Genomic DNA, 10,208 nt, shown 5'->3' on the forward strand with positions numbered 1-10,208 from the left:
ACTATTTTAAGAAAACAAGGTTATCTTGTTTCTTAAACTATATTATTTTGTTCCTGCGCCAATCTAATTCAAAAGCTCTCTTTAAACCATTCGAACTCAAAAGCTCTTATATATTGTTTTTTAAAATTATATATATCCTATTGTTTTGTTTTCACTTTAGTTGAAGAGATATAAAATGATACTAAATATTAAAGAGTTGAATAAGGATGAAGTTGAAGAGGCAAATAAGTGAAGTCGAGCTTAATTTTATCTAATTTAGACTTATTTAATAAGTTAATTATCAAGTCAAATAAAGATAAATTTTAAAATGAATTAAATTGTTGAAAGTGATGGTTTAAATTTAACATTAAAAAAATTAATTTAGATTGTTTAGATGCTTTTAAATTATTAACTTTGTTTTACTATTTATTTATTTTTTTTATAATTTTAACCGTATTGAATTAGTTATTGAATTTGATATCATAAGTTATAACCAATTGAATACATTTTTATAAGCTTAATAATTTAATTTGATAAGCTATTTATTTAATTATCGAACCGCATAAAAAGCTTTTTGAAATATCCAAATCACATATCATATTTTTAAAATTATCAAATTACGTATCCAATATTTATTTTACTCCTTCACATTTATTCGAATGAGTTTGTTGTTGTTGTTGTTGTTAAATATCAATATTTTTTTTAAAAAGGCTGATTTATATTAAAAAAATCACTTATTTCAATATATTATGTCAAATTAATATTTAAATATATACATAATCAGAAAAACTAGACAAACACATATGACTTGGTTCCATATCATTCCGAGCTCCATAGGTTTGTCAGCTAGTTTTGTCCTGGAGAGTTTAGAATGACATGGAACCAAGTTTTATGTATAGGTCCTATGCGACCAGTAAGAGGGGGATAAATTACTCTGAAAAGACAAAAATACCCATTGTCAGAGCTTTTTACTCAAGTAAGATGGGCACTTTAAAAAAAGATCAAATTGTATAAAAATAAAAGAAGTTATTAGATTTTATTTGGTTACAACCAGGGAGGTTGCTAATCAAAGATAAATAAAGCGCACTAAAAATTCTCCATTTGTCGTAGGTGGAGAAGTCTTTTACAAGCGTTAAAAGTATATAACTCGAAGAACAAAAAAAAAATTGATACAAAAAGTGTGTGTTCAAATTTAAAAAAATCAAGGCTCTATTTATAGTCCACTGGTCAAAAATAGTTGCTTGCTGATGTGACAACTCTAAGCGCCTGGACTCACTCCGAGCGCCCCCAGCTGTACGCCTTATTTGCTCGCAACGACTATGTAATAGTGTGAAGATAAAGTTTTTTCACAGTTCGGGGCCCTGGACTAACTCTGGGAGCCCGACGTGCTGCTGACGTGGATCTAGCGATGATCCTTAGCAACGAGCTTTGTTGAGGCGCTTGTTCGGCACCAAAGGGGTCCGGGTGCTCGAACTAGCTCTAGGCACCCGAATAAGGTCAACTTTGTGTTGTCATTGTCTGGTCTTCCGCTCCGATCATTTGGGTGATTTTCTATCTTTCAGGAGTTAAGCTCACCCGAACCCACTTCCGGCATTCTCCTCGAGCAATCTTCCACTTTGGCTTCTCGTCCATCAGAAGCACTGCGCGTGTTTTTCTCATTTCACCGGTGTACTATTTCGCAACTTCTCGTCCATCAGATGCACCAAACCGGTTGACTCGATTCTCATGCTATTCTTCTTGTCCGTCACGTCTTTAGCTCGACTTCTTGCGTTCCTAAGTCCCAACAGACGCAGGATATCAAATACGTAGAGCCTTACTTGACTTGGTTGATTATATCAAAACCAACACAAGGTACTTATATTATGTACATGCACTCAAATATCAATTTAATAGAAATATAGTCAGAGTAATGATTTTTTTAATAAAAATTAATTTTTTTATCATTTGAAAAATATTTTAATCAATTAAATTTATTTAGGTAATAAATTAGCAATCAATTAAAACTAGTTTTTTGTTACATGAATAAATTTTTGATTTGTGTTTAAAAAATTACTCTTATATTATACCAAATTGATATTTGAGGGTATATATATAATTAAGAGAGTTAGATGACACATATCACTTGATTAATATCATTCTAAATTTTCTAGATCTATCAATCGATTTTGGCCGACACTGACTAATAGATTTAGTGAACTTGGAATGACATTAAACTAAATTTTATGTATTCGTCTAACCATCGCTTTGACATAATCTATTTAAAAAAAATCTACGTATTTAACTTAAAAATAAAAAATCGAAGCAATAAATTCAGAGAAATGCGAAGAGGTAAAATGAATATTTAATATGTGATTTAGTAATTTTAGTAACAAAAGATGATTACGTTCGCTCCCAACGCTTCCGTCAATTCGTCCTAGGGTCAATACGGAGGAGATATATCACGGATAGTTACTTGTTTTTGAAATAATGACTGACATATGAAGAAGATATTTATCTTGACTATGTTAAGATTCGAACTTAAGATCATAATGATAATATTTTATATGTTAGTCATTAGATCATCAGGAGAAGAAACGCCATTTAGTAATTTTGAAAGCAGGTCAGGTGAGAATATTTCGTATGCGGTTAGGTACCGAACATACAAATAAATTCCAGAGGAACAAATGGTAGCTATTATTATTAATAAATATATAATAGTTTGCTACCAAAATAAAACCGTCGATATGTCCGAGTGGTTAAGGAGACAGACTCGAAATCTGTTGGGCTTTGCCTGCGCAGGTTCGAATCCTGCTGTCGACGCATCTTTTTTTTCGTTTTATTTACGACGACCCTCCTAATTTGTTTAACCTGCAATTAACAATTTAACTTTATGAATTATGATAGATTAATAGTACTACCTGAATGATAGTTTAATTGCATTTGCATAATACTCGTATCAAACTATATACTTCGCGTGGCGTTGCAAGGTTAATACATTATCCATTCATTAATCCATTAGTCTAATCACCAAGCCAAAAAGTCAAAATTGGAACTAGCTGTTTGACTCGACTGATTTAGTGCTCCAATCACATCCTCCCACGTGGAACCTAAATGAGAAGTGCAAAGGGAACTTCCGAGATAAGAAAGAAAATGACATCTACGTCCTTTAAACTTCTGATTTTATTATTCTTGACCTCATTAAGTGATTGTTTTTTTTTTATTTTCAACGAAAATATACATTTTAACGGCAATGATTAATGAAAAAATACTCAGATTTTAACTGTCGATACCAATTTTGACATAATTTAGAAGTTTAGAAGGGCCTACTCGAGTATTGTTCATTTGCAGGTGCTGATATGGGTATTTGATAAACTCGAGAAGGGCCTATTTATTCAAAGGACATTTATATTATATTTGTAAAGTTCTTGGGCAAATGTGCAAAAACTCAGTCTCTTCTCTCCTATAAAAAACTCCCTCCTGCTCTCCTCTCCCCTCTTCACCCGTTGGGTCAAAGCCGTCAAGGGCGGCGCATGCACTCAACTTCGATAGGGTTCCGCAGGCGTAAGTTTGCCTTCCGGAATGCCTAATCATGCGAACTTGATTTGTTTTTCTCCTATCGATCTTAGTTCTCAATTCTCCATCTATTCTAGTTTAAAATTAGGGTACTCTTAGCTTTTGGCTAGCTATTATGAGATATTTCAAAACGGATCGTAGCTTTTGTTTTGATCTAGATAGTTTTCCCCTTTAAAGAGTTTGCGTGTTCTTAGATCTGCTGATTGATCTTCATACTGTTGAGTAATTTAGTCGGTTGACTTTAGTCGCGAGTCAACGCTGGTAAAATTTCCCTCTTTTGAAGTTAGTTGCTTATATCAATTTCCCCAGATCTCTTTTAGGAATTAGTATTTTGATATGCTTCTTCATAGATGTCTGTGACCCGAGGGTTGACTAAATATCCCATATTATAATTTAGATTTGACGATATGTAGAGGTTGGATTCAGGATATATGTTTTCCGAATCCTGTAAAGTAGATTCAAGATATATGTTTTCCAAATCTGGTAAAGTAGATTTCTCTAAGCACGAGCTGGATATTTATGATTCATTTTAGATTTCTTAGGAGTCTGCGGTCTTCCATAGAAGAAGTTCAACTTCAATTTTTAATTTTCTCTGTGCTGTAGAGTTCTGATTCTATTTCCTGCTACATGCTGCTTCTGTTTTATGCATTCAGTTCGGTCTTTTCCTTCTTATCTAATGATTGAACTTTGCCTAACGTGAAAACTGTTCTTGCAGGATTGTGCTTTTATATCAAATGTATTTTGACATTAGAAAGGAATACCCTTGGTTTCTTTGGCCTGACTTTTGGTTTATATGCCGTAAGCGGCTGTGGTGTTCTCATCGAATAATATTTTGCCACTGGACTTGATAAATACAGAGGTTTTATCTTGGAACTGGATTTACTAGATATACAAGGGCCTTGTGAAACATCCAGCTCCAAGATTGTGACGATTGTCATTACTATTAAGTTGAGTCTTATAAGAACTGTTAGACCAAAACACTTTTCAAATCTCATTTTAGTACTATTGTGAAGAATTTCATCATCATGGCCAAGAATAACCTCCCCCCAGGTTTCCGCTTCCATCCAACTGATGTCGAACTTGTTTGGTTCTACTTGAAGAGAAAAATAATGGGAAAGCCTTTCCGTTTTGAAGCTATTACTGAAATTGAATTGTACAAATTTGCCCCTTGGGATCTCCCAGGTGACCTAACGTCTTCTTTGCCTTTGCAATTTCTTCATTTTTTTTTAATGCTGGAAACTTCATGGAGTTATGACCTGGGATTGTTATGGTCTACTAAAAATCCATTTTTGTTGGTCCAAGACATATAACCGGGCTATGCAATTTTTTTATTGTGCAGGCAAATCTCAATTGCATAGCAAAGACCTTGAGTGGTACTTCTTCTGTGCTAGAGATAGAAAATATCCTAATGGCTCTAGAGCAAATCGCACAACTGGAAATGGTTACTGGAAAGCTACTGGAAATGATAAAGTTGTTGTTCACAACTCTTCTACCATTGGGATGAGGAAATCTTTAGTTTTTCATGTAGGAAAGCTTCCAAAAGGCAGCAGAACTGACTGGATGATGTATGAGTACAGACTTGAAAGCAAGGAACTGGTTGATGCTGGATTCTTTCAGGTTGCACTTGATTTCACTACTATTAAATCTTTAATGCATTTCTGATATGTTCTCAATTGATAGCATCATATATATTGTAAATGCTCTGCTGTTTTGCTGTTAATATTGTTTGCTTAGTGTATTGTCTATGGTAAGCTTGTGTCAATTGCCACAGTAAGCATTGTAGCCTACCATGCGATTGTTTCACCATTAGATGAGACTGGAACTAAGCCTAAACAACTAATGCTAAAGTTTAAAATTCAAATGGGTAACTGGTCGAAAATCCTAGAGGAGTTATTGGGACTAGAACTAGCCATTTGTGAAGGTTCATGCGTCCTGGTTGTTGGAGTGTGCAGTAGATAAGTGCCGAATGGCCGTCCATGGCTGAGACACGCTGCCCACTTGGGTGCTATTTGAGTACTGGTCATAGTCGAGGCATTTGTCTACCATCCTACATCCACCTGCATAGCTAAAGAGATTGACCTTCATAAATCATAATACAGGTTGCATGTTTGTTCTGTGCTTGTGATTTTCATTTTCCAAAAGATCTAGAAGCTTAGCCTAGGTTTTCTATCGTTTTCCAGAACTTGGAAACTAAAATTGGTATCACATATAACAGTTCTTTCAGAAATCAGAGTTACTAGGTGTTCACAAAGCATCATGATATGTACGTAGGATCATATTTAGACTTTGTTAGCCATTGTCAGAGCTTGCTTGTGCTATAGGATAAGGATTCTCATGGTAATCCATTTTTATAGTTGGAAAAATGCAGCCGCATACCATTGTGGATCCTAGAAATACTTCAGAAGGATGTAGTAGTAGTCATTATGAGCACAATGCTTTGCTATTAATAGGTGCGAAGCTATATAAATTGTGAGAAACATATTCTCGTATTGCTTTTTCTCATTCTGATATAATGATATGGGATTGCTCTGGAATATTGTTTTCTGTGTTATCTGATTATTGGTATTCCCTATTTGTAATAAATCTCTCTCTTTTTACATTACAGGATGCATATGTTCTCTGCAAAATCTTCCAGAAAAGTGGTTCAGGTCCTAAAATTGGGGAGCAATATGGTGCACCTTTTAACGAAGAGGATTATGATGACGACACAACTACTGAAGATTCTTTTCCTCTTGGTCCAGAATCCTTAGCTTGTCAAACTACTTTGTTCAATCCTGTCACTGAGCAAGCTATGACCTCTGCGGTCATTGAGACATCTTCTGACCATGATCTTCTTGAATTTGATGGAATACTGCTGGATGAATTTTTAGAGTTTCTTAATAGCTCTCCACCTAGAGAGAATGCTCATCATGAGGTATCTGCCATCATTCCTATGTGTATGTTAAATACAAGTTTAATTAATGTTTGTGTTGATATTTATTAATTGCCTAGCAGGTCCCTGATTCAGCTGTTCCCAATGGAACTGTTGATGAAACCTCTTCCATAGGCCCTGAGGAAATCTCTACTGAATTAGAAAATATATATTCTCACGAGCCGAATTCTAACAACAAGGCGTCTGGAGACAATCTCGACGGAACTGCTTTATCTTCTATGCTATTAGAATTTGAAAATGACCAGTATCTGGAGCTCACTGATTTTTGGTTAACCGAGGATAACACTCCATGTCAATCTACCATGCTGAATGACGCATTAACTTGCACGCATAATAATCTGGTTCCCATGCCTGATTCAGTCCCTTACTTTTCTAATGATGGCAGTACTTCAATGCATTATGCTTCTTATGCAGGAGCTGAAATTACCAATGGACAACCTACAATTAATGTACAGGTGCATGTGGCTGATTTCCTTCTATTTTCAGTTTGGTTTATTTCTTATGTGTTTCTTTGAACCAAAATTTCTGTTTGATTGTGAATCTGATTATTTTATGTATTTGGATTAGCAACAGACAGAAGATGTTGGAATATTTGCCTATCACCCAGATGCTCTTGAATCTGAATCTCTTCTAGCCAGTTTCACCAACCCTTTTCTTTGATACCATGTTAGGTAGGCATTTGACTTCAGAAATCTTCATATAATGGCCGACTCACTTGAAAGTTTTAAGAATGACAACTCAAATGCGCTAGCTTCTCTGCAGACAGACTGATTAAGATTTTCCAGAACTCTTGAAGAATAAACTGCTCAGATACCTCTGCTGAAATTGAGTTGGCCGTCTTGATTCTCAACCTAAATCCACACTCTACACGGCAAAATTTGGCTCATTGAAATGCATTCAAGTTTTCATGCTGGTCGTAGCCGGTAAGAATCCTTGAAAGATGCCACTGTGTAAAGCAACTTGATATTGCAACCGTTGTATTGGCTGTGCTCCTTACCAGAAAACATGATATCCAGATCAAAGCTTCCGCTGCCCCATTGATTCATCTATATATTGTACCACCTACGCGCAGGATCACAACCAACATAAACGATCTTATCTGTTGCTAAGTCTGTTGGCCCAGCATGCACACTACACCTTTCATAATTGATCAGTCCTGTGGTTCTCTACTACTATTACTATATGCCTTTAGTTTCTGCACTCGCCTGGCAAGAGAACCAATAGATGAAATGTCAACTTGTGTATTGATCTGTAATAGAATTCTGAAATAATATATTTATCTCTTGATCAGCTCAGTTTTTGGTAGCATGACTGCTTCTGATTGTGTCAATGCTTTTGTTAATTTATTGAGTATTCAGGCTGAAGCAGGTAGAATCTATTGACCCCTCAGTTTTTGGTAGCATGACTAACTTGGGCTAGCGTGGTTTGGCGACGGCCCTGAACCCGACGGTGTTCGCCCAACACGATGACCAGGGGAGGAGGAAATCGTCAAAGCGCGACGACCACCGGCCATTTGTTTGTCTTTTTTAAGCCTCACTCGCTCCTACTTCGCCGCGGCTTCTAATGGCGCACAGCTCTCGTTCAAATCCCTATCCACTGCCACCGCAATCAACAGCCACCCTGCCGACGAAGAAGATAACACCACACGCCTCTCCTCCCTTCTTCCAACTCCAGAATTAATTACTGCTCCGACCATGTCCCCGAGCAAGCTCCGGAAGGCGATCGGCGCCGTCAAGGACAAGACGAGCATCGGCCTCGCCAAGGTCAGCAACAGCACCTCTCTGTCGGACTTGGACGTGGCCATCGTCAAGGCCACTCGCCACGACGAGTTCCCCGCCGACGAGAAGCACATCCGAGAGATCTTCAGCCTCACGTGCTACTCCCGCGCCCACGTCGGTGCCTGCGTCGCCACCCTCTCCCGCCGCCTCGGCAAGACCCGCAGCTGGACGGTGGCCCTCAAGACCCTCTTCCTCATCCACCGCCTCCTCTTGGAGGGCGACTCCGCCTACGAGAAGGAGATCTTCCTCACCACCCGCCGCGGCACCCGCATGCTCAACCTCTCCGATTTCCGCGACACCTCCCGCTCCGACGCCTTCGACTTCTCCGCATTCGTCCGCACCTACGCCCTCTACCTCGACGAGCGCCTTGACTACCGCATGCACGGCCGCCGCAAGCGACGCCCCAGCTCTACCAACCTCGACCACGACCAGGACGACGACGCCGACCCCTCGGCCACCGTCGCAACTGGAGCCGTCACTGCCGCGGCCACTGCCTCCGCCTCCAGAGTCGCCACTCCGGTCAGAGACATGCCCGCCGATCGAATCTTCGCTCGCACGCGGCACCTGCAGCGGATGCTAGAGCGCTTCCTCGCATGCCGCCCCACCGGCGCCGCCAAGCACAACCGCATCGTCGCCGTGGCGCTTTATCCGCTGGTGAAGGAGAGCTTCAAGATATATTACGATCTCGTCGAGTTGATGAACATCTTCGTCGATCGGTTTATGGATCTTGAGGTCCCCGAGTGCGTCAGCGTGCACGAGATCTTCCACCGCCTCTCCAAGCAGTTCGACGAGCTGGACCTGTTCTACGGCTGGGCTCGGGCCGCCGGCGTCTGTCGGTCATCTGAATATCCCGAGATCGAGCGGATCACGTCTAAGAAGCTCGAGGTTATGGAAGAGTTCATCCGCGACAAGTCCGTCCTCGCCATCGCTAACCGCCAGCGCCAGGAGGCGGCGGCTGCGATCACCGTGGCCGCCACCAAATCACCAGAGGAAGAGCCCGAGCCGGAGTACGAGAAGAATGCACTGAAGGCGTTGCCGGCGCCCGGGCCCGAAGAGGTTGAAGAGGCGCAGCAAGAGCGTGCCGTGGCAGTGATCGAGGATAACTCTTCGTCGCCAGAGAAGACGACGAAGGAAGCAGAGGAGGAAGACGTGGACTTTTTAAACTTGAAGGGAGACGCGATGACAGGGGAGGAGCACGGCGACCAGCTTGCTCTCGCTTTGTTCGACGGCCCATTGGCGGACTCTGCAGCGCCCAAATGGGAGGCGTTCGAGGCCGAGGATTCCTCAGATTGGGAGACGGCGCTGGTGGCGGCGGCGACCAACCTGTCGGACAAGAGGGCTGTGCTCGGCGGCGGCTTCGACATGCTACTGCTGGACGGGTTGTACGCACAGGCACAGGCCACGGCGGCGACGGAGAGGCAGGGTCAAACCGGGAGCTCGAGCAGCGTGGTGATCCCTCCGCCGCAGCCGATGCTGGCATTGCCAGCGCCTCCGGGCGCAACCGGCGCGGCGGCCTCTGACAGCGACCCGTTCGCGGCGTCGACGGTCGTGCCGCCGCCGTCGTACGTGCAGATGTCGGACATGGAAAGGAAACAACATCTGATGACGGATGAACAGTGGATGTGGGAGCAGTACGCGAAGGAGGGCAGGCAAGGGCAGGCGGCGCTCGACAAGTTGCAGCAGCAGCAGCAGCAGTTCGGTCACGCCGCCTATGCTCGCATGCATTGAATATGTCCGGTTCCTTCTCCATCGATTGCTCCATCTCTTCTCTTAAATTAAATTTCTAATTTTGCTGGACGATACAAAATCAAAATGCATCTTTTAATTTTTTCAATGTTAATCAAATTTTCATTTAATCATTCTTTTGGGACGCACAGTTTAGAATGTGTGGATATAGGCATGTATTTACATTATTATCATTATTCCTTGATATTTTAGTAAAAAAGACATATTTATCTGCACTAATT

The 10,208-nt window shown here is 40.8% G+C and overlaps 2 protein-coding genes and 1 non-coding gene across 7 annotated transcripts; all 3 read left to right on the forward strand.

Moving 5' to 3' along the window:
* The first annotated feature begins 2,696 nt into the window (after positions 1–2,696).
* TRNAS-CGA lies at positions 2,697–2,778 on the forward strand. Its single transcript has one exon. It is a non-coding gene; the product is annotated as a tRNA-Ser (tRNA).
* Positions 2,779–3,446: 668 nt separating this feature from the next.
* Positions 3,447–7,758, forward strand: LOC122036162 (NAC domain-containing protein 82-like). 5 transcript variants are annotated; one of them, XM_042595399.1, is made up of 7 exons: positions 3,447–3,519; positions 4,247–4,713; positions 4,871–5,148; positions 6,137–6,445; positions 6,526–6,918; positions 7,031–7,134; positions 7,226–7,758. In XM_042595399.1, exons 2-6 carry the CDS (start codon positions 4,557–4,559, stop codon positions 7,121–7,123), a joined length of 1,230 nt encoding a protein of 409 aa, XP_042451333.1. In that variant the 5' UTR covers positions 3,447–3,519; positions 4,247–4,556; the 3' UTR covers positions 7,124–7,134; positions 7,226–7,758. The 5 variants fall into 5 exon arrangements, with proteins under 5 accessions (XP_042451333.1, XP_042451335.1, XP_042451336.1 ...); XM_042595401.1 differs by lacking the exon at positions 3,447–3,519 and having other exon boundaries at positions 7,230–7,758; XM_042595402.1 differs by lacking the exon at positions 3,447–3,519 and having other exon boundaries at positions 7,037–7,134.
* Positions 7,759–7,897: 139 nt separating this feature from the next.
* Positions 7,898–10,135, forward strand: LOC122036161 (putative clathrin assembly protein At1g03050). Its single transcript, XM_042595398.1, has one exon. It carries the CDS (start codon positions 8,158–8,160, stop codon positions 9,967–9,969), a length of 1,812 nt encoding a protein of 603 aa, XP_042451332.1. The 5' UTR covers positions 7,898–8,157; the 3' UTR covers positions 9,970–10,135.
* Positions 10,136–10,208: the final 73 nt, after the last annotated feature.

The sequence above is a fragment of the Zingiber officinale genome, unplaced genomic scaffold (genome assembly GCF_018446385.1).
Source record: "Zingiber officinale cultivar Zhangliang unplaced genomic scaffold, Zo_v1.1 ctg134, whole genome shotgun sequence".
Lineage (NCBI taxonomy): Eukaryota > Viridiplantae > Streptophyta > Magnoliopsida > Zingiberales > Zingiberaceae > Zingiber > Zingiber officinale.